This window comes from Vicugna pacos, chromosome 3 (genome assembly GCF_048564905.1).
Source record: "Vicugna pacos chromosome 3, VicPac4, whole genome shotgun sequence".
NCBI classification, from domain to species: domain Eukaryota; kingdom Metazoa; phylum Chordata; class Mammalia; order Artiodactyla; family Camelidae; genus Vicugna; species Vicugna pacos.
Genome location: NC_132989.1, coordinates 56,049,597 through 56,074,940, shown reverse-complemented (window position 1 = coordinate 56,074,940; position 25,344 = coordinate 56,049,597). Strand labels below are relative to the sequence as shown.

Below are 25,344 nucleotides of genomic sequence, written 5' to 3'. Positions count from 1 at the left end.
TCAAGGGAATGTAAAATGGTGCAGCCACTTTGGAAAACAGCTTAGCAATTCCTGAAATGTTAAACATGAGTTACCATATGATCCAGCAATTTCACTTTGAGGTATGTATCCAAGAGAAATGAAAACCTGTGGCCACACAAAAACTTGTACATGAATGTTAATACTGCCAAAAAAACAAAAAGTGGAAACAACCCAAATATCCATCAACTGATACATGGATAAATAAAATTCAGTAATATTATTCAACAATAAAAATAAATGCAGTACTGATACATGCTGAAATGTATTATGAACCTAGAAGTCATTATGCTAAGTGAGAGGAGCTAGCTACTCACAAAGGACCACATGTTATATAAGTCCATTTAAAAGAAATGTCCAGAGAAAGCAAATATATAGAGACAGAAAGTAGAGACAGAAAGATCAGCAATTGCCTAGGGTCTGGGGGAATGGGAGGAGCAGTGAGTGATGGCTAAGGAATACAAGGTTTCTTTGGGAGAGGATGAGAATGTTCTAAAATCGATTGTGGTGATGGTTGCACAACTCTCTGAATATACTGAAAACCATTGAATTGTACACATTAAATGGGTTAGTTGTATGATATCTGAATTATATCTTAATAAACCCAGTTTTGAAAAGAGAAAATAAGCACCTCTGCCTAGGTCTTAAGGGGCATAAGCATCTCTGCCTCCCCTCTTCCACCCCTGCATCTGCACTATTTATAGTTTTGGTGAGGTTTCAGGAGTGGGAGGTGGGCTCAAGCTGTATACCACAGAATCTAGCGAGGATCTCATTCAGTCTGATGGACAGATCTGAGAAGAATCCTCCGAACAGTTTTGCTGTGATAATAGATCAGACAGTTAAAGTTACTGTTAACATTCTTTCATCAGAATGATGTCTCGAAATTTCACTCGTTTTCCCTGTCCCAGAAGGATGAGGAACTGACTACCAAGTCATGGTTCTAGAAGGAGCAATCCAGATCACAGAACCATATCTACCCAAAGGCTCATCCAGCCCAAGAGGAAAATGCCTGGACCAATGAGAGTCTAGAATAATAGCAGAATGCAGGAATTAAGGCACTTGGTGTCATTTTGGTCACTTTTATACATAAAGCCAATTAGTGGGCCTCTTTTTATTTTTTAAATGCCCTCTCTTTTTACTGTCTCCCTAAATGGTTTCATTCAATCTTACAGTTTTTGATATCATGAATATGTTAAACACTTATTTCACCAGGATAGACTTCCCTGAGCTCCAGATTCCTCTCTGTATTCAGCAGCCTACTTTGTATATCCATTTGGAAATCTCAGACATCTCAAAGGTTTATGTATATCCCGCATTTGGGATTGGCTCAATTTTTAAACTGTACTTTATTTACAATTACATTGAACACATATAATAGCTGTAACTCCAGGACTAGACCATTCTCTTTTCTCTTTCTGTTCTTTCACAAGGAGAGTTCTTCAATTTCTAATTCAATTCCAAAATGCATATCTCCAACCCAAACATCTCTTCTGATCTTCAGGCTCATTTATCTAGCTGCCTAACTGTTATCTCCACTTATGTCCTGCAAGTATCTCTAACTTTGTATCTCCCTTAAATTATTTGCTTGCCTGGAACCTTCTCATTCTTTAGGTCTCATTTCCAAGAGAAACCTTCCCTGTTCACTCTATCAAAGTAGATGTCCCTTGTTATTCTGTATCTTAGGTTTTTTTCAAAGCACATATCCAGTAAGCTGTAATTATCCATTGTTCATTTATCAGGATTTTTTTTTTTGCCTCTGCAATGAGGCTGTAAATTTCATGAGGCCAGGGATTCCGTTTTTATTCACCATTTTATCTCAGATCTTTCACATGTGCCTGCAGATACCAAATACTCAGTAAACATTGGTTCGATCAGTCCATCATCCCCCAAAAGGAACTTTCCAGGAGATCCTTTCATTTATTTACTATATTGAAATGAATCCAAGTGTCACACTACATTGAATTCGCAATATTATGAACCAGAGACTAATAACACTTTCTATACTTTTTCACTTTCAAGGATTCTTAGGATCATACTGAAGTCTTTTGTGGTTAAAATCAAAGGAAATTATTTTCTTCTTTTGTGATATAGTCAATGTTAATTAAATTTCTTTATTCCAGGATGGAAGACTAACATTTTATCCAGGAAGTCAGGTAGTGAAACTCCCTTTTATCAACTTCATGAAAGCACATGGCACATCCTTTCTGAATGCCTATACAAACTCTCCAATTTGTTGCCCATCACGCGCAGGTATGAACATGCTTAATATTATTGGAAGTAGCCCCACGTGGAAAATGTTTTCACAGTTTAAAAGATTATACTCCCATGTAGCATAGTAAGTCATATTTGGCGTCTAATAAAAAAGATTTTAATATATGTAGTGTGTGTTGTTAGTTTGTATTGAGTACTAGAGTTTAAGAGTAGCAATTTTATCACTTAAAATGGTGTTTAGTTCATGTGTTACTGTTTCATTTCCTTATGATGGGTGACTAAGAATCTTTTGACTATCCAGGCAAATTAGGAAATGCTCATATTTCCAAGAAGAGTTCTATTTCCAAGGAAATTTTTCAGTAAGAGACAGGGAGTTGGGAGGGGACTTCAGAGTATATCGCAAAATAATTAGAACTTCTCATACATCAGGTTTCTGGATTTTTCTGTATTATTTCAGATTACATACCTTCTCTCTCTCTCTTCAGTCTCAATTTACTTCTATCCCAAATCCAATTGTTCACGTTTATTATAGGCATAGTTTTAGTGGCAAAATGTCCATAATATTAAGCCACGACTAACTGAAAAATAGGGAGAAAACTGACATTTTTATAAATTCTGTTCTTCGACAGTTTGCTTTTTCCTCTAATTTATGATTGTTTGCTTTGGAACCCATAAATAGCACCCAACAATTTTCTTTTATCCATCAGTTCCTCACATCATATTCTCTGTGATTTGAATCTCAAGTTCTTTCACCAACATTTTCAGCACCATTAACTGTATAATCACCAATAATTAAAGGAAACCTAACTTCTACTGTAAGTGATATTTCAGTGATCAAGACCAGGTATATTTAAAAAAAAAACACTTCTCGTAATTTTTTATTCTTTATCGAGCAAGTGGAATAAGCAGTGGACTAGGGTGAGGTGATGACTCAATGGACCATGTCAAGCAAGTCCCTCAGTTTCCTTATCTATAGAATGCTATATGTGCTGTGTTCCTCACAGGGTTTTCCCAGTATCAAATGAAATAATGAATTTAAAAGTGCTCAATGAACCCAAAAGCTTTCAAAAATGTTAGGTGATACTATTCCTGAAAGAGGCATATTTTGTAGAGTTTGAACAAAGAGAAGGAATAATAGTAATACAAACTAGCATTTATTGCTTTCTTACTGTGTACCTGGCAGTATTCTAAGTGTCTTTATTTATGTAATCCTCGTATTGCTATAAAGTAGATACTGTTCTTATCCCCATTTTGCAGTTGAAAACTAAAGTACTGAAAGGTTAAATAACTTATCAAATGTCACTCAGTGACTAGCATCATTGGGATTCAAACTCAGGTAACCCCCCTTTCCACTTGTCATAAGAAAGCATTTTGTTAGATGAGAAAAGGATTCAGTCCTACTATGTGTATACACAGAAAAGGGAAATGGAAAAGGACTTTTTCTAGTTTTACTGAGGTATAACTGACATATAAAATTGTATTAGTTTAAGGTATACAAAATATTCTAGAGAAAACAAGAACAGTCCCATGAGTTGAACAGTCAAATTAGGCTTACATGCATCCACATAACACTGCCAGCAATCTCACCAATGATACAGCACAAGCTCTATCCTATCCCATAATGGCACCTCCCAAAAAACCAACAACAGTGAGGTAACTACTGAAGCTAAGTTCCAAACACTGGGGCCTTGTTAACTTTTGTGACCCCAACACCAACATAACTGCTGAACAAATGATAAACGCCATCTTCAACCAGCAATCAAAAAGGACCTGCTATCTTCCTGATGACCAGGTTTTCATAATTTGAAACAGACTTTTAGGGAAATAATTATAACAGTGTAGTGAAAACAGGTATGGAGTTCTGAGGTGAAAAAAGTACCTGACTCCAAACTCCATCTGAACAAGCCAGAGGAGGCTCCCTGAAGGGAGGCTTCTACTGAGGTATAGAGGCACACAGGCAGACAAGGTGCCAAATCAGACAAGACACAGCAAATACACTAAGATGCAGTATCTCTTCATTACATATTTCACTGAGTCTCAGTCAACATTCTAGATTACTACACCTAAGTAATCAGATCTCTGCCACTGACTAGTTCCCCATCTTTGCTTTCTATTTTTCATTTACTTGTGTCTTCTTCAATTTCTGTCATCAGTGTCCTAAAATTTTTAGTGTACAGATCTTTCACCTTCCTGGTTAAATTTATTCCTAGGTATTTTACCCTTTTTGATGCAATTGTAGACTTTTTGGTAATTCCTTTTTCTGATAGTTCATCTTTAGTATATAGAAATGCCGCTCATTTTTGTATATTGATTTTATATCCTGCAACTTAACTGAATGTATTGATTAGTTTGAACAGCTTTTTGGTGACATCTTTATGATGTTCTATATATAATACCATGTCTCTGCAAATTGGGACAATTTTACTTCTTCTTTTCTGATTTGGATGCCTTTTATTTCTTTTTCTTGCCTACTACTCAGGCTAGGACTTCTATTAGTATATTGAATAAGAGTGGTGAGAGTGGGCACCCTTGTCTTGTTGCTGATCTTAGAGGAAAAGCTTTTAGCTTTTTACGATTGACCATGATATTAGCTGTAGACTTGTATATATTACTTCTATACCCAGTTTGTCAAGAGTTTTTATTATGAATGGATGTTAAATTTTGTCAAATGCTTTTTCTGTATCTATTGAGATGATCATATATTTTTGTCCTTCATTTTGCTAATGTGGTATATCACATGGACTGATATGCAGATCCTGAACCATCTTTGCATCCCTGGAATAAGTCTCAATTGATCATGATGTATGATTCTTTCAGTGTATTGTTAAATTAAGTCTACTAATATTTTGTTGAGAGTTTTTCTATCTATGCTTATCAAGGATCTTGGCCTGTAATTTTTTTTCTTGTAATGTCCTTGTCTCATTTTGGTATCAGGGTAATGTTGACCTCATAAAATGACTTTGGAAGTGTTTCCTCATCTTCTATTTTTTGCAAGAGATTGAGAAGGATTGGTTTTAATTCTGCTTTAAATGTCTGATAGAATTCACAAGTGAAGCCATCTGGTCATGGATATTTCTTTTTGTGAGATTTCTGACTACTGATCCAATCTCCTTACTAATAATTGGTCTGTTCAAACTTTCTATTTCTTCAAGATTCAATCTTGGTAGGTTGTATTTCTAGGTATTTATCCATTTGTCCAGTTTGTTGGTGTAATTGTTCATAGTAGTCTCTTATCATCCTTTAAGTTTCTGTGGTATCAGTTGTAACATCTCCTCTTCAATTTCTAACTTTATTTGAGTCCTCTCTTTTTTTCTTGGAAAGTCTAGCCAAGAATTTGTCCATTTTATTATTTAAAAAACAACTCTTAGTTTTATTGATGTCTTCTGTTGTCTTTTTAGTCTCTACTTCATTTATTCCCACTCTGATCTTTTTTATTTCCTTTCTTCTACTAACTTTGGACTTTGTTCTTCTTTTCTCTAGTTCCTCCAGATGTAAAGTTAGGTTGTTTTTTGAGCTATTTCTTTTTTCTTAATGTAGCCATTTATAGCTATTAACTTCTCTCTTAGAACTGCTTTTTCTGCATGACATTTGTTTTGATATATTGTATTTCCATTTTCACTTGTCTCAAGATATTTTTTGATTTTCTTTTTTATTTCTTCTTTGGCCCATTGTGTTATTTAATGTTATTTAATCTCTACAAATTTCTGAATTTTCCAGTTTTCTTCTAGTGATTGATTTCTAGTTTCATATCATTGTGGTTCGAAAAGATGCTTGAAATAATTGCAATCATCTTACATTTATTAAGACTTGTTTTGTGGCCTAACATATGATCTTCCTGGAGAATGTTCCATATGCACTTGAGAAAACTGTACAGTCTGCTGCTTTTGGATGGAATGTTCTGAAAATGCCTGTTAAGTCTATCTGGTCTAACATGAAGTTTGGTCCAGTGTTTTCTTATTTTCTGTCTGGAAATCTATCTACTGTTCAAAATAGGATATTGAAGTCCTCTAGTGTTATTGTACTGCTGTCTATTTCTCCCTTTAGGTCTGTTAATATTGAAGAAAAATTTACTGAATAAACAATCATAGCTGTAGAATATGGGAGAGAAGACATAGTACACTTAAGTTTTGTTTTGTTCTGTTTTGGGGGGCTTGGGGGGGTTGTGTGTGTATGTGTGTGTGTGTGTGTGGCAAGCCAGTACAAGGACAAGAAATAATGAAAATCCTTGAGGATTTTTGGAACATAAGGGCTGTACTTCATTTGACCAACTTGGAAAATTAACCAGAAATACTAAATCATTATCTTTATCATTGAAAGAAGACTCAAGTCAGACAGGGTTTATATTCAATTCCATCTGTATTTACTTTAAATAACTTAACCGTAAGCCTTAGAGACTCACCTGTAAAATGGAAATAGTAACTCATTTCAGTTTTTCCCTTGATAAAATGATGTAACCATCAAAAATGTTAGATTAAAAACCTAATGCACATATCTTATTGCAGAATGTGAGCTGTAAACTAGTAGACTCTTCTGTGAGTGTAACTGTCGTAGTCATTAAAACAAATATTTAAGCTTTACGCTAACCTCATTGTTTTCCCCCAGCAATGTGGAGTGGCCTTTTCACTCACTTAACAGAATCCTGGAATAACTTTAAGGGCCTAGATCCAAATTATACAACATGGATGGATGTCATGGAGAAGTATGGCTACCGAACACAAAAATTTGGAAAACTGGACTATACCTCAGGACATCACTCCATCAGGTAAAAAAGAAAATAACAAGAATTCTAATAGGCAGCCCTCTGCTATAATACATACATGTACTCCTTTTGATTGTTTATTTCTCCACACAGGTAAAAGTAAATCTCTTAATCCCTCAATTGTGTTATTTTGGCTCAATCTTTAGCTTTCTTTAATCTTCTTAAAATATTAAAATTACTACTGTGCTGGTAATTTTGTTCCTCTTAAACATTAAAGGTCTATAAAATTGTTTAGCCCATGATTTATTTTGATTTAGTTTTTTTATATAATGGCTACTGTTTAACTGACTTTACAATTTGTTCTAAAGACTATAATCTTCTTGCTAATTGCTTTTGTTAGTTCTTGCCAATGTGAGTCTATTGTAACTTTTTTTTCCTTTTTTTGAAAGGAAAAAAAAGTCCTCAAAAGTTAGGCAACCAAGCATAGTGGATAAAAGTAGAGATCAAGAATCAGATTGCCTACTTTTGAATCCTAGTTTCTCTGTGTACTACTAACGTGTATAAGTATAATCTTGGGAACATTACCTAAACTAACTGAACTTTAAATTCTTTGTTGAGAAGATTAAACAAAAAGAATATGTGCAGAAAAGAGCTAACATAGCAGGTTTGAGACCGCTATCCTTAGAAAGGTTTGCTTTCAAGGTTGGTCCTTGGCTGACACTGGGAACTTGAATTTTAGGAGTGTTCCCTTTATTCCCTAACTGATAAAAGTGACTCAGGATGTACCTAGAGTATTTGTACAACGTGGTTCATGCTAAACAACTGCTTTCCTTCTGGGACTGGCTTTTAGTATTTGCTAGGCAGAGGGTACCTACATGATTAGCCCCCATTAACAACTTGGGTACTGAATTTCTAATAAGATTCTCTGGTAAACAACACTTCACATATATTGTCATAGTTTGATGCTGGACAGATTAAGTGTGTCCTTTGTGACTCACTTGGAAACTCATATCTGGTTTCCTGTGGACTCACCTTAAGTACTTTTTCCTTTTGCTGATTTTGCTTTGTGTCCTTTCACTGTAACCAATCATAACTATGGGTACAACTTTGTGCTGCATCCCAGGAGTCCTTCTAGTGAACTTGGGTGTGATCTTGGGGTCTCCCAATACTTGTGACCCCTGACACAAATACATATTAAGATCTTAGAGCAGTACCTCTTGCTTAACAGGTGCTAATTGAGGGTTATGGTAATGATAATAGTGATTATGATGATGCTAATGATTATAGTAAGAACCAGAAAACTAATTCATTAAAAATAAAGTTCACTATATTGAGATGAACAGTGTTCCCCAAAACTTCATGTCCACCTGGAACTTACAAATATGACCTTACTTGGAATTATCCTGTTTGCTGATGTAATTAGCTAAGGGTTCAAGATGGAATCATCCTAGATTTAGAGCGAGCCCTAACCCTTGACTAGTGTCAGGGATTACTAGAAGAGGAATGGACATGGACACAGAGAGAAGGCAGTGTGAAGACAGAAGCAGAGGTTGGAGTGATCACAGCTACAAGCCAAAAAATGGCAAAGACTGCTGGGAGTTACCGGAAGCTAGGAAGAAGGCAGAAAGAATTCTTCTCTAGAGCCATCAGAGGGAGCATGGCCTTGCTGATACTGTGATCTCTAGTTTCTAGCCTCTAGAACCATGAGAGAATAAATTTGTTGTTTTAAGCCACCCAGTTTATGGTAATTTATTACAGCAGTTCTAGGAAACTAATACAGTGCATTTGGAGTAAACAGATACATATTAATATGAAATCTAGAATAATCTGAGTATTAGTCTTGCTCTTCTTGTTAATGTTAAATCTCTTTCCCTTTCTGTCTTCCAAAAGCTAAAAGATATCAATACTGAAAACACTGAAGTGATCCTGACATCTCTTCCCCACCCATCTAATGTATCACCAAATGTTGTCAGTTCTACTTTTAAAATATTTCTCCAGTTTATTCACTTATCATCATCACCAACCTACCGTCATCTCTTGCCTAATCTATTGAAATGACCTTATAACTTATTTTCTTCTATCTGAACTATTTTCCATAGGCAGCCAGAGTCATCTTTTTTAAAATATACATCTGGTCAAATGACTTACCTGCTTAAAATCATTCTGCAGGTAGGCTAAAATCCCAAATCCACAACATGGTTTATAAGATGCTACAAAACCTAGCCCCTGCCTACCTCCAGTCTTATTTTGTACCACTCTCTCCTTCAATATGTACTTGATCTACCTTTAATTTCTTTAACATGCCTTTTAATCCCTCCGGACCACTGCACAAGCTAGTCCTTTTGTGCAGAATGCTCTTCCTTCACTCGACTCAGCTAACGGAGCAGAAAGAAGAGGTGGGAGGGGCTGGGCTGGAACTCAAGGTGACTTCCTTAGCTACTAAAATGATACTACCACCTCATATCCACTCAGGCAGAGAACCCTTCTTAGAATAAAGGACCATTTGCTACTTTGTGGAAAAAGCAATTGTGATAAAATAGTTTGGCTATGATTATAACTCTAATGGTTTAGATCACACTCACTACTTTGACATCAAAAAAGGAGAAGATTTTTTCTTACATTTTAAATGTAATCCCAAAGGCTGCCTTTATTTAAGTAAGCCCAAACTGCAGGAAATATTCTGTTAAAGGCTATAGTCACTGTCACCTAGGAATTCAGAGTTATAAATAATGTTTCTCCCACAGTGATGAACTCACTAGCAGACTACAAAATGGCTAGGTAGGAGTTCACAATCTGAAGTCCACGAAATCCCTGAGTACCCCCCAACACTCACCCAAAACAAAACTTTCGTTTGAAATTTATCTACTATTATATAATTTGATAACAATATATAGTTGCATAAATATATTTATAATAAATACCATAAAATATAAAATATATAACAGAATACCTATATAATAGTATAATTATTAATATATTATTATTTCATTATAAGATAAAATGCATAATATCAATATTATTTATTATTAAATTATATTATATAAGTATTATTATATAGTTTTAACATTATTGTTTAGTGGCAAAAAATCCATGATTTTTATCATATTTATGAATAGCTCTATGAAAAAGATTAAGGAGCACCAGCTACTATTATTTCACTAAAAATAGAAAATGGTTGGAATTCATACACTTGATCAATTGGAAAACATGCATATATTGAGCATTTAAATAATATATATTGAAAAGTGATGTTCCAACCTGAATTGCCAGAGTTGGTATTATTCATTCAACTAAAACAGACTCTTTTTGTAAGTAATCATATATGAAGGGATGACAGCCTTGTGAATCCCTTAAAAAATGATATGTGTGTTTCTCACAATTTTGAGAAGAACATTTAATGGGAATGAATATGGATTCTATTTTCTCTTAGCAAATTTGTTATGCTGATAGTGAAATTTGCAAGGGTGTGATTCAGAATTGTAATTTTTCCATGCAGGAGACTTACCGGAGACACATTTAGCTGTTAAAATCCCATCAAGAACAATGAGTATGTGTGTGACACACAGAAACAGCTCAATCTCCATGGAACTCTTTAAATTCTGAGATAGGTTATTATCTTTGGAATCTTAGCAAACTGAAGGTTTAAGTCTAGGTTCCTAATTCATTTGGAAGAAAACTATGTTCTCATCAATTTTAACATGTGATATTTTTCAGATGTGACTGTTACTGTGTAAATTAATCCTATGCCACCTGTGGACTGGCTGTATCCGATGCTGCAGCAGTAGAATTTGGCACATTGGCCAGAAAACCCACACAGCAATGGCATATATACAAATTTATATAATAATTAGTTGGTAATGGGATAGTTTTATTTTCAATTTATATTAGGAGGTTTTGTTAAAAAGAACTAATCAAACTGCTGATTGTTGGATAGTGCATTTGTTTTCTGGAATTGATCCAAGGTAGAATAATTCTTCTATTCATGGGCTACTATGGAAACTATTTTGATTATCATATTTAAAAACTGAGGGTTTTTTGCATAAAAAGTCTTACACTGTTATGTAGAGCAGTGCATCTCAAGATTTAATAAGCATGCAGATCACCTGGGCATCTTTTAAAATGCCCTTGTTGATTCAGTGGGTCTGAAATGGGGCCTGAGATTCTGCATGTTTAATAAGCTCCCAGGTGATGCTGATGCTGCTGGTCGGTAGACCACTCTTGGAGCAGCAAAGACATAAGGGACAAGACCACAGAGGGAGGTAGGACAACATGTAACCAATTGTGAATACCTTTATCAGAAACATGTGGTTATTGCTACATCTCTTGAAACGAGAAGCCCCTCTTATATTTCTGCAAAGAGGTAAAGTAAACCTTGGACCACTGGAGGAGCACAAAATGACACATTGAAGCCTCTCTCAGTTTATAGAAAACAACCTCCTTTGACAAAGGTGTTCTCCACGCCTGAGCTCCCACCTGAGGCTACATTAGAGTGCTCTCCTCCACTGTATACTCATGAGAGCCTGAGAGTGAAAAAGGCAAAGAAAAAAAAAAAAGAAAAAACTAGTATGACAACAGTTTTGACCTCATGGACCCACTGAAAGCCTCTTGGGGACCTCCCAGAGATCCCTGGGCCACACTTTGAGAAATGGTGGCATATAGGAAACTACGCATTGTGTGTTCATGCCTATTTGCAAGTAACAGGGTAAATTTATAATGAGAGGAGCCAGTTGAATTATAAAGTATCTAAACCACAGGTAGTTTGGGTTTCTCCTCCTTAATAATACCCTTTTCAATTGTCCTGATTGAAACTATACTCTTAATATTCCAGACAAAGTACAAGGAAATGGAATGGAAAGAAATTTGTTCAAAATACATCCAGTGACCAATTAATTAGAAGTTTATATTTGGAGGAGGTTATAGCAAGTAATGGTGGGAGGTGGGGTGCAGGGAGGGAGAGACAACGCTTTGAACAATAAGACAAAGTAAGTTCAAGCACATGGTCAAAAGATATTATTTCCTGGTGCAACAGTGTGGTCTGGTTAAGAAGGAATGGAGACGTTGGTTGGTTAGTAGAGAGGGGTGTAATTTTAAGAGTTATCTTTCTGTCACAGTAATTGTCATCAGTTATGAGGTTACATATTCACATTCTCTTTCCCTGTTTTCCTCATTAGTGCTACTAGCCAGGAGAACTTTGGGCTGGGGAAAGGGACTCTCTGAGCTGAGAACAGCAGCTCCTGTTAGCAGCCTACTGTGTCTACTGTGTCTACTGCTTTCTTGTGCTTAACAAGGGCCCAGAAGGCTTGGGCTGGAACATTTACCTTCAGCCATAATCCTGTCCCTGCTGCCCTAGTAATGCTGAAAGCATTCATTACCCTCTACATGAATACCAGCTGTTATCAAAATCATGCCAAAAGCACACATACTCATGAATAGGCAAAAAAAGATGCCACTAACATAGAAGGGCAATCACATGTTATTTAGTAAGAGGGCAAAAAATAAAGCTAAGTTTGAAATTAGCCATAATGATAAGACTAGACCAAAATTAACTTGATTTAAGCCTTTTTATCTTTACGGAGACCAACCTGGGTTAAAAGAATCTCATGAACACAGAATAAGGAAATTAAAAAGGGAGGGGGCATAATCTGACCAGAAAGATTAAATTAAATCACACTTATTAATTGCTGTGGAAAAGATGGTACTGTGAGTTCAATACAACCATCTTTCAGGGCAAGAAGTCTTTCCTTGAGATGTTCTAAACTCACTTATGACTGCATCGTTAAGGTCAATTGAGTATAATCAGGACAACAGTCTATACCTGAATTAATCAAAGCCGGCTAAAGGTTCTGATCACCAGTTAGAGTTCTGCACCCAATTCCAATCTGTGGGGCAGTTTCCACACACTACCAGTTCTCTGGACACCAATTGGGTGTCCTACAGTTTAACTCAATTCCACAGGTTAAGAGCTTAGTCCTACAAGACTGCCCCTCCCCCAAACTTCAGACACAAATCATAAATCCACGTTGTCATCTATGCTTCTGACCAACCAATTATAAAATCAGAGGGTCCCATGATCTCTTCCTTGAATATGATTAATTTGCTACAGTGGCTCACAGAACTCAGAGAAAAACTTCACCTACTACATTACCAGATTATTATAAAAGGACATAGGAACAGCCAGATGGAAGAGATGCATGGGGAGAGGGTGCGATGATTCCATGCCCACTCCAAGCCCACACCACTGTCCTCCCCTTCCCCAGCCCTCTCCTGTATGTGTTTTATATACAGGCAAGATTGACTAAATCTTTGACCCCTGGTGATTGAACTCAAGCCCCATCGCCTCTCCATCATCCTCCCTCCCTAGAGTTCAGGAGGTGGGACCAAAAGTTTCAACCCTCTAATCTCTTGGTTGGGACTGGCAACCAGCCCCCATCCTTAGCTGGGGGTCCCAAAATAACCTTATTAACATAACAAAAACACTGCTGGTGTAATAAACCCCAAACTTTCCACTCTTCTGCAGTAACTCTAAGAATAGCCACATATAGTGAGAGTTCAGCAATGATTTAAACAAAAGATTAAGAAACTGTTAGATTGTTTTGATAGTGTGATAAAGTTTACAAAACTTATTATTTCAGGGGTTTCTATTTGCTGGACAGAACTAATTGGAATCTGTTAGATAGATGTAATTCTGCTCAAATTCTGGTTTTCATTTTTTATCAAATTATATTGAATATCTACTATAAAAATTATATTTTTATTATGGTGCTTGAATTTCTTTGCCTGTCTTCAAAGGCAGATAAAAGTTATATTTAGCTCATCTATGAGCCATTGGTCATTTTGTGTGGCTTTGAAATTTCCCTTATGTGGAGTATTGTTTTAATATAAAATATTCCTTATTTCTATGTTGATATCTGAATATTTTAAGCTCTTTTTTTCATTGATAGGGCACTTCAGAGGTGTTTGCCTCAACCAAAACTTAATAAAAAAAGCATCCTAGAAATGTACAAGACTGCTTCCTAAACAATTATGCCAGCTAAAATACATACATATTGATTGAGAAAAAGTAGTAGTACTACTACTTACTTATCAAGTAGTGAGATAAAATATTTAGAGAAATTTAATTGATCATTTAGCTTTTAAATTAGCTAAAGAAAATATATCTAGTTTATAATGGAAAAGAAATTTGCATCACTATTAGCTTAGATAGCTTAAATCACAGTTAAAATTGTTCTTATAATGAGAAAAGATATAGCAGGAAACAATTTAAAACATGAGACTTCAAAAAACACATGAGGTACACAAGGGAGGTAAGAATTATTAAATATAGAAATTTAGTGATAGGAGGAAATTACAGTCTTTAGTTAGAACTACTATCTCTTATTCTGATAGAAAAAAAAGAAAAAATGCTAGAAAATTCAAGAAATACTAGGAATCTGAAATTTTTTTATTTTACTGAATATCTTGTTATGAGAAAAAGTAACCTAAATAATCTAAGTTTTAAAAAAACAACATAGATGAATATTTGATCCTTGCTATGTTTTTTGGGTTTTTTCGGTTTTCTTGGTTTTTGAATTTGCAATGCTCAGTAACTTAATGAAATCTAGTGCAGTCTGTCTGAAGTCTAAAAATTGTTTTCCATATTAATCTCATATTTATGCATTGACAGATTTTTTTTTAAACTTTTAAAATACCTTACAATATACCTGTATTTTTGCCCCCTCAGCAATCGTGTAGAAGCCTGGACAAGAGATGTTGCTTTCTTACTCAGACAAGAAGGCAGGCCTATGGTTAACCTTATCCCTAAAAAGACGAAAGTAAGAGTAATGCAAAGGGACTGGAAGAATACAGACAGAGCGGTCAACTGGTTAAGAAAGGAAGGAATTAATTACACTCAACCGTTTGTTCTATACTTGGGATTAAATTTACCACACCCGTATCCTTCACCATCTTCAGGAGAAAATTTTGGATCTTCCACATTTCACACATCTCTTTATTGGCTTAAAAAGGTAGGTACACTGTGTGTGCTCAAAAGGAGAAGTTAGCACTATAGCGGTATGTTATTACTGTTTGCTCAGTGCTTATTATCACTTTTAAAGAAAAATGTGAAAATTGCATATTCTCGTTCAATCAAACTTGACCAACAACTGCTTGACAAAGACTAAAGGGACAATTTTACAAAAATAAAATGTGTTAAAACTCAGAACCTACTTCTAAGTTGAATATATTTACATATAGTATGTCTATAAAAAGAAAAACTAAAAGACATTCTCTGAGGAGTGCAGGCAGTCCTCACTTTGCATGGTTCAGGATCGTAAAAATGACAATGCAAGCTGAAATCATACAAAGAGATCTTAAAAATCAATTGGGAAAATGACCATTTTTCTAAGACTCTAAAAACATTTGTCAAAACATGAGAAACTCTTCTTTGGGGTTATAAATGTATAAGGAAATGACAAAACAGTAAAACAAAGATTTATTTAATGCACTGTAATTGAAGACACTAGAAACACTGAGAATTAAAATGTTTTGGTTTTTTGTAGAAAAACAAATTAAGAGTAGTTTGAACAGTGCTTGCCTTCTCACTGTGTAACTTAAGATACAGAGCAAGCATCTTCTCTCTGTCTTGGCGGATTGTCACATTTCTTTCTAAATTTGGGTCACCTTCCAATACATTATCCTTTGCATTTTGAATGTCATGATATTCTTCTCAGATTTCCTTTAATGTGAAGTTTTGCTAGTGCCACTTCCCCGAGGACCTTCTTCGTTTATATCAACGAGTGTGTTTTTACTGAGTGCCTCTGGCTATGTACCTTGAGTGTGTCAAACTGTGGCACTGTCAGCGTTCCCAGGTCAGCTATTTCTTCTATAACTCCAGTTAACGTTTAATTCGAATTTCTCTTCCAGGATTACCACTTTTTATTTCTTTACTGTATATTCATTCACCTTTGTTGACCAATTTCCTCTTTTGATTATCCATTTTTATGTCACATGGATTTATCACTGGGAGACAAGGAGGCAGCACACTTATACACTTTGCAGTCTGTGTATGGACTGAATAAAAGATGTGCAGTGACCAATCGTTGACAAACTTTGAAAGAAATGATGTGATTAATCACTGATTGTGGTACATATGTATAGCCTACTAGCGATTTGGAGACTAAATAACTAGCAGTATATGAATGTGAAAGTCTGTACTTCACGCAATAACACATGGTTAATATACCTTGGTACTGATGACAAATTGATATTGTAATGGAGTAATGACAGTCAGGCACAGAAAATTGAGTTGGATGGCCATTGAGGACCTGGGCTCAGACACATCTCTGCACTGCTAAGAACTTGAACTTTCTCTGAACTGTACCAGACCCCAGTTCTGGCACACCACCAGCCATATTCAGAACAAACACCTGCCAGCTGCAACCTTAGGGTCTCAAGGTCTCCCCTTGTAACTATGCAACCACTTCGGGCTCCAACCAGTCTAAGCGTCTTCACTTCCTCACTTTTTGTCAGCTCCAATTTTAAATCTTGATAAACAACTCATGTGACTAACTGTGCCCTTGCAGGTTTTTGTCTTTATAAGCCTTCCCACCCCCCAATTCTGGCAGAACTCTGAGAAGTGCTTCTTGAAGTCTGTTTCTCTCAGGCAGCAGTCCTAACAAACCCCAAATTAAACACATTTTTATTTCAATCAGGTCTCCTTTTCTGACACTTTGGCTATCAGTAACTAAAGTTTGAACCCTGTTGTTGGGAAACTGGTGTTATTTAACTAAACCTTGGAAACTGATATTCATGTGTATCTGAACCATGCAAAGCAGGGCTGCCTGTGTTTTGAAATGTATCATCTTAAATCAAATTTAATTTACTTAAAACCTCTAACCAGATACATTATGTAGTAAAGCACCCTGCTTTACAGGAAACAGTGTTGAAGTTTTAGATACTTCATGTCTTCTTAAAAAGTTCCAACTGGCTCTACCTTGAAAAACTTGTTGGGAGTCAGTGCTAGTCTAATGAAATGAGTCAAATAATTTTTAAGTAAGTAGTAAGTAGACATTTGAATTTTTTGAAGATACATGACTAGAAGATATATATGACTGAAGTCTAGTCTTAATTGTTTTTACCAAAACTGTAATCATTATACATATTAAAAAGTTGTATTTGATACATATGTATGTGTAACTGAATCACTATGCTGTACACCAGAAATTATACAACTTTGTAAATCATCTACACTTCAATTTTAAAAAAAGTTGTATTTGTTCTTAACAAACATTTGGCTACCTCACTAGATACTGGCATTTTTACTAATGAACTACTGGAAAAAAGGAGTCTAGATTCTTAGGTTATTGACTCTGAAGTTTTGAATTGATCACACAACTCTGTTAAAGTACTTAGATACTTATCATGGAATAGAATACTGTCTAATGTAGCTCATTTTTTCCATTGACATTTCATTTTCATTTTCATGTTTTCAATTTTTAAAATAATTTCACAACTGTCTCACTATGTATACAGATAGTGATATATACCTTTTGTTGTTACTGGGAATATTGACAGCTTGTTCCTAATTTATGCATTTGATTTACTTTTTTCTCTAGATAATTCATAACAATTATTTTCTACTATCCTAAGTAATTAAACAACATACTTGTTGGAAGGGAGGAATATTACAGCTTTGTTTTTCTCTCCTTTTTAGGTGTCTTATGATGCCATCAAAATCCCAAAGTGGTCACCTCTGTCAGAAATGCACCCTATAGATTATTACTCTTCTTATACAAAAAACTGCACTGGGAAATTTACAGAAAAAGAAATTAAGAATATTAGAGCATTTTATTATGCTATGTGTGCTGAGACAGATGCTATGCTTGGTAAGTGGTATCATTAAAAAGCAACTACGTGAAGAAAAAGTATAATATTTTTCCAACAAACTGTGATCATGCTGGTTGGTGACTTGTATGAACATCCTCAGATAATTTCTCACAGTAGTTGCTGAGATCTGTCAGGTTTAGAATTATAAGACTCTTGGCACATATAAAAGTTGGATAATTTGCATTAATTAATAGTAGAATAAAAATTTTCTATCTTATTCATAAATTAAAAGATCCTTAGATTTGTTCATATATAAAGGGTCATAGAAAACTATCATCAGCTTGAAACAAAATGTTTTATGGGCTTTAATCAGGAATTAATATTTAGCCAAACACAGTTAATTTTAAGGCAATTTGGGTTCTGGGAGATGAGACAAGATTAGATGTAGAATCTTGTGTCTTCTCCCAGACTTGTAATCACTGCAAACAAATCCATTGTTCCTAGCCATTTAGAGCAAGGCTTAACTAAAGCTGAAATCCATTTTCCCATGTACATTCTGGTCCAGAATTATGCTGAATCTCTTTTCCTAGTTCAGCTCAAAGCCAAACCTGCATCCATAAGATAATGGTCAGGAAAGTGTTTTGCCTGTTCACTGGAAGACTTATGGCAATTTCAAGTTCAGATGTGGACAAATCCTGGTTTTTAAAAATACCCATTTTTATAACAAATTATTTTCATAAAACTGTATCATTTATTTTGCTGCACTTTGGAGCAGGGCATAATTACATTAGTGGAGTGTGGGTAGCACTTCTGAACAAAGTAAACCTTGGGAGTGAACAAGTAAATGGCTATTTCTTAAAAAGCATTCATTGGGCAAAAATAGAAAAGTATAAAGCAGACAGCAAAAAAGTCATACGAATAAACTATTTATAATATTGCAAGTATAATATGTATTAAAAGTCCTAAGGACTTTCCAGCTATGCAATCTTAAATGCAAATAAGATTTTAAGTGAATTTCTTCAATCCTAAATCCATACAAATACCAAATGGTATTTCAGTATTTTCTAATGTTAGTAAATAGTCACCCATTTGCACCCTGGAAATCATTTTTGAAAGTTTGCTGCTATCCATTCATCCTTAAAGTGATATATTATATATATAAAATATTGCTGCAGGAAGTGTAGGAATACCTCTTGAAGTCTCTTCAGAGAAAAAAAATGCAGCCACTTACTTCACGTTACAAAGTTTATGGAATAGACTGTATCCGTTTGTTAAATTGACACTGTACTGGTTACTCAATAGTATTTATTACTGTTCACTGTATTTGCTAGCTTTCAGCCACTATGTTGAACACTGGTGGTACTAAGCTGAATATTATTAAGAAATCAAACATTAATTAAAATCACTCTAACCTCTTACCCCACCTCAGGGCCTTTGTATCTGCTGCTCCCTCTGCCTAAGATGCCCTTCCCTTCGTTTTTTACAGGGCTGACTATTCTCAGTCTTTAGCTGTCAGCTCAGATATCACCTCCTCAGGGATATCTTCCCAGCCACTCTAAATTAGTATACCAGCCACATCATCTTACTGACTCTACCCTTTATCACCTTGCTTGTTTACATCATAATCTTTAATTATTTTGCCTATTGTTTACTGTCCATTTCCCTTGAAGAATATGAGCTTCATGAGGGCAGGGACATTCATTCTTATTCATCATTGCATCCTACGTGCCTAGCTTTGCATCTGTGGTGCCTGGCATATAGGAAAAACTCAGTCAACACGTACTGAATGAGTCTAAGCACTAGCAGTTATAACATGGTGTTGTAACTGAAGCAGTAAGAAGTTGTAGGGGTCTTGGGGACAGTGAATCGCTCTACCTGGAGGAGCAGGGAGTAATGCTTGAGCTGGGTCCTAAAGGAAGAATGGGGATGTGCCATGTAGAGTGTGGGAGAGAGACATAGAAGGCAGAGTATGTACAGAAAGTCTAAATGAATTATTATTCGTTCAGGGAGTTCTAAGTAGTTTAGCATTGGGAAAGGTCTAGGGGTAGCTGAAGGTGCTGAACTTTCTGAAGACTTAGACAGTGGGAAGCTGTGGGAAAGTTTTCAGCTGGGATGTGACCTGATCAGATATTTCAGAGAGATAGCTACCGGAGTGGTACAGGGAATATTAGGAGGGAAAAGAGGAACAGAGGCAAGAAAACCACTTAGGAAGCAATTACAGTTGTCTGGGTCAAAGACTCTGATGGTCTGAACTCCATAAGCAGTGGGTCTCAGATCTGATCAGAGCTCAGAATCACCTGTGGGTTTTGTGGGGGTTTTTTTGTTTTTTGGGTTTTTTTTTAACCATACAGACCCCTGTAGGCCAGATTCAGGAACTGCCAAAACAGAGATGACTCTTCTCTTTGGACTGTGCCTTATTATGTTCTCTTAATTACAACGAGGAGGAAGTTTCATGACACTAAGAGACAGGGACTGGTCAGAGGAATTGTACTGTCCAACAACATGCCAATTATATTCCTATGCCATCTGTATTGCTTCCAGCTCTTCTTCAAAGGTGGGATTTCCATAACCCTCAGCTAACTTCCTGGGCATGATATCTGGTGATTGGTGATTTGAGAGAAAGGGTAGCAGGGAGGAAGAGTTCTTACCCTTTTTATCCCCTCCCACTGGGCAGCAACTGTGGGTCAACGGTGATATCAGTACTTTCGTGAGATGTGCACAGTGCCCACATCCAGGCTTGTCTTCCATTTCTCACTGGAGTCACTGGGGTAATGTTCTCCCCATTCTCTGACAGGAACATAGGAAGCAAGTCAACGTGATCTCCAAATAAAGTAACTTAACCTTTGGGGATTGTATTTTCTGCTTTCTCTCTCTAGTCTATCAGCTGAGGAGCAGGCACGGGAAACCTCGCAAAGTTGCTTAAGAGCAGTAGATAACACTCAAATGTTAAGAAGCATCCTGACAAACTCTTGTAGGGTCTGAACTTACTGCGATAGAATAAAACAGGAGCTGAAAGCTAATTAAGATTGATCTTGACTTATATTATAGGTGAAGTTATTTTGGCCCTTCGTCAGTTAGATCTTCTTCGGAAAACTATTGTCATATATGCCTCAGACCACGGAGAGCTGGCCATGGAACATCGTCAGTTTTATAAAATGAGTATGTACGAAGCTAGTGCCCATGTGCCACTCTTGATAATGGGACCGGGAATTAAGGCCAACCTGCAAGTGTCAAATGTGGTTTCTCTTGTGGATATCTACCCTACTATGCTTGGTAAGTAATGCAACTCTGTAAATGTTGATTTGTAATAACACTGGAAAATGAGTAGGCAAAATGGTCAGAGACCCTGCTGACTTGTTCATAACCTTGAGCAACTCATTCCACTGTGAGTCAAACTCACATCTGAAAAATGAGGATACTATTCCTAAGTTCCTTTTGCCTTCACTTACTATAGTCATTTTTTCCTTCGAAAGATTCACAACCAACATATGACAATAAAGTAAGCCACATAAGATACTCAGGTTCATGACTTTATAGATGGGATTTGTATATCACTTGGTTCTCTACAACCACCTCCTAAAATGTGAGGATTTCACTTCTGGATTATTCCATCCACTTTGAAACTACTAATTTTTTTTTTACAATGCTACAAAAGTCCCTCAATGTTGATGCTATGAACATATTTCTCCTCAGAATCTTAAGATTTTTTCTGTCATATTTGTTTCACAAGCTTCTTAATGTCTATAAGCATAACCATAGGCCTAGAACAGCAACATTCGGATAGGGATAGTTAGCAATTTTTGTTAAAGATACTAGAATAAAGCCATCATAAATTTGGAGGAAGTTATACAGAGTGTTAGTGTCTATCTACTTTAGCAGAGTACTTTAAATTCAGTAACACTTAAAGTCAATAACATCTAAATACTACATTCTAAGGCACCATCAATTGCAAAAAATTACCATCAATTTATAAATAGATTTTGGTGAAAGAAAAAGATAACACAGCATATGTTATGTTTAAAATATATATATTAAAATGTGACACAAACATACATCTGGAAATTAGCAAAATAAGGAAGTTCTTTTGATCTCCTTTTTCCTGATACCAGTCTTTCACTTCATTTAACTAAAGCCTATTCCAGGGTCTTAAATTTCTTTACAGTTAATTTAGATCAGTGCCCTCCTTTTCTCTTTTATTTCATATCACCTGCATATTTGAGCACACTTCTTTATTGCTCTTTTGCCTGATGTGTATTTTTAATCTCTTCAGTTTCTTAGTCATCATTTGCTGGTTCCCCTTTGTCCCAAAGCAATTATCACAGAGTCATCTCTCTGCCACTTTCTGGCTCCATCAATTTCCAGGCAGCCCCTATTATTTTCCTCATTTCTGTTTTTATAAGAAATGCATGTGCAATTATGTATATTTATGTGTCTCTCTTATTGTCATCTTTGTAGTCTTATGAATATACACTTCTCTTTTTGGTAGCATTTCTTTACCGTTTCCTTTACTAGTTTTTCCTCATACAGAACTTCCCCACCCCATTTCCAAATTTGCTGAACTTTTTATCCTTATTCTGCTTTCTTGAGGGACAATGACCAGAACTGCAAAAGATTACTAAATGTTGGGATAATTCTTTCTTAGTTTTTCTTTAATATATTTCTTAGTGATATTTGGTATTTTGTTTATCTTTTTGGCTCTAGTCGCTAAATAGTCCAGTTTCTGTAGAGAGTTGTCTGCAATGAGTCCTAGACTATTCTTAGTAATTCTATCACCTTATAGGTTAGTTGATTAATAAGCACTGTTTAAATCATTTTCTTTAAATATTATTTTATATTCAGCTATAATGCAAATTTTCTTCTCTATAATCTTGATACACCATTATCACTACTTGCCATTTCATACATCGTAAGAGTTAAAAGTTACCTGCAAACTGGAAGATTTTCTAATATATATATGTCTTAACAGATTGTATAAGAAAATACTAAATAAAGTTGTTTGGAATGAGGGAATTTTCATTTATCCACCTAAAGGGACACCTGCCACCCCCTGCCTAGTTTATGTTACTTGACAATAAATATTTCTCAAGCCAAAACAAAAAAATTCCCAGGAACTCCTTTGCATTCCTTCCTCACTCTTCTGAAAATTATGTAGGTTCTCTGAAATTGTAGATTTTTTTCCTATAATTAGTCAATTATTATAATTTCCTAAAACTCATCGATCTACATAGATTTTTATTTGTTTTTATCTTCGACTGATTTCTGCTAATAGATTCCTTCTGAGTCACATTTCCTAGGAGAATATATTTTATTAACAGCATTTTAGATCATGTGTTGATTAGACCCGCCCAACTAGAATACAGTAGGTAAAGTCAAAAATCAGTGTCTCTCCAATTCTCAACTGGAAACTAACATCTTCAAGGCTTAATGTGTTTCATAATTAATATGTTTATAATGAAAAGGAAGAAGTTACATTTATATGATTGGAGGAGGACAGTAAAGAGAGTATCTATATATGGATCTTTATATAAAACACTGAAACACTTATTAACCAGATGTTAACCAGAGGTAAGATAGAAAGAGAAAGATGCAGGGTTAGAGGGGAGAGTTCAACAGGAACCTTATGTTGGAGCCAGGAAACAACATTGTAACATTATTTATCTAAAGTTAACCTTTTTTTGGAGTGAAGTAATGTCATTTGCAGCAACATGGATGGGCCTAGAGGTTATTATACTAAGTGAAGTAAGTCAGAGAAAGACAAATATATGGTCTCACTTATATGTGGAATCTAAAAAAATGACACAAATAAACTTATTTACAAAACAGAAAAAGACTTGCAGACAGAGAAAACTAATTTATGGTCACCAGAGGGCAAAGGGAGGAGGGAGAGAGAAATTGAGTTTGGTATTGAGAGATGCACACTACTATGTACAGAATAGATAAACAATAAGGTTCTATTGTATAGCACAGGGAACTGTATTCAGTGACTTGCAGTAATCTGTAATGAGAAAGAACATATATATAACAGAATCGCTATGCTGTATACCAGAAGCTAATGAAACATTATAAATCAACTATACTTCAATAAAAAAGTTTTAAAAAAATAAGATTAAAATAATTAAATTAACCTTTTTACAAATAAAAGGTTATTAATAGAGCTCTCACAAATCTGTAAGAGAAAGAGAAATACCCTATTAACAAACTGACCAAATATATAAATAAGCAATTCACAACAGAAGACACACAAATGGCCAAGATATTTTTAAGCTTCAAATTCAGTAGTCAGAAAAATATTAAAACAAGAAGATACCATTTTTCTTTCACACATAGAGTTTGCAAAGATTTTTAAAAAGCAGAAAAGCTTACATTGGAAATAGGCCTCATTCTGCTGCTGGGAGTATAAACTGGCACAGATTTTCTGGAGGCAAATGTGGGCATTATGTTCCAAATTACTTAGAAATATGCACACATTTTGACCTAGAAAAATTCCAATTTTAGAAAATAACCTGTAGATACACACAAAGATTTATCTCCATGGATATTTATTATTTATTATGATAAAGAATCAGAAACAGTATGAATTTCTAGTAGTAAGGAATTGGGTAAAGTCAATTTTATTTGAAAAGGTGAAATGACACATGAAAGTGTCCCCATGTATGATTGAAAAGAAAATGTAGACTTTAGAACCATATAAACAGTTTTTTGTTTATTGAGATAGGGTATCTATCTAATTTATTTTCCAAATTAGCACATTTTTTAGAGTAAAAGGATGCTATACCAATGACACCAGGATTAACAGGCATAAATTGAGTCTGTCGCCTTACTGAACAGCCTTACCAGACAAGGCAAAGATAATTCTGATGGTCTATGTTTAATCTGATGTTTACCTCAACCTTTTAAAATGAAAGTACTCAACACCAGAAGAGTTTAAAGCTACTTTCAGTAGTGATTCATTCTAAAATTAGAACCTGTGGGTCAGTATATTCTATTTTACCTATGCTTACAGATTTTGATAAAGTGTCTACAAAGGACTTCTTATTTTGAGATTCTTCTAACCAATTAGAAGTTTAAAATAGATATAAAATATAATCTATTCTTAGAATTCTGAAGGTCCTTTCTTTATTAGCTTAGCCATAGCTATATTGTTTTGTATGAATCCAATTTATACACAAAGAGTATGAGATTAAATTTCTCAGATCAAAGCTTCAAGCCAGACTGCCTCTTCCCTTCCATTCTATGGACCTTAAAAATATATAAAAGATGATGACTCAAAAAACCTTAAATAGAAAGATATTAAATAGGAAAAACTCATTGAGATTCCTGTTTTAATAAACCCACCTTACTATATAAAGAGCCCATTGAATTTTAAAATGGTACAATGCTTTTATTTAAAAGTCTGAATTTAAAAATAGCTTTTTAAAGGTATTTTAAAAATGTGGTTATTTTCTATAAAATGATTATTTTATCATTAAGCAGGAAGAGTATTCTTAGTCTGTGTATCTTTGTAGGTCCTTTATAGTATACTATCACATTATCATTTTCTTGTAATGGCAAAAAAGTGCCATTGTTATGAATAGGAAATCTTTATACTATTAAAGTTGATATCTTTATGTATT

At 35.1% G+C, this 25,344-nt stretch overlaps 1 protein-coding gene across 3 annotated transcripts in view; it reads left to right on the top strand.

Annotated features, from left to right (window-relative positions):
• The window catches only part of ARSK (arylsulfatase family member K), a 34,065-nt gene that overhangs the window by 3,158 nt on the left and 5,563 nt on the right, over nucleotides 1-25,344 (top strand). For all 3 annotated transcript variants that reach the window (XM_072958391.1, XM_006212945.4, XM_072958392.1), the window contains exons 2-6: nucleotides 2,139-2,268; nucleotides 6,832-6,991; nucleotides 14,649-14,931; nucleotides 17,619-17,790; nucleotides 20,780-21,004. In XM_072958391.1, coding sequence (XP_072814492.1) covers nucleotides 2,199-2,268; nucleotides 6,832-6,991; nucleotides 14,649-14,931; nucleotides 17,619-17,790; nucleotides 20,780-21,004 — 910 coding nt within the window. In that variant the 5' untranslated portion in view covers nucleotides 2,139-2,198. The remainder of the gene's footprint in view (nucleotides 1-2,138; nucleotides 2,269-6,831; nucleotides 6,992-14,648; nucleotides 14,932-17,618; nucleotides 17,791-20,779; nucleotides 21,005-25,344) is intronic.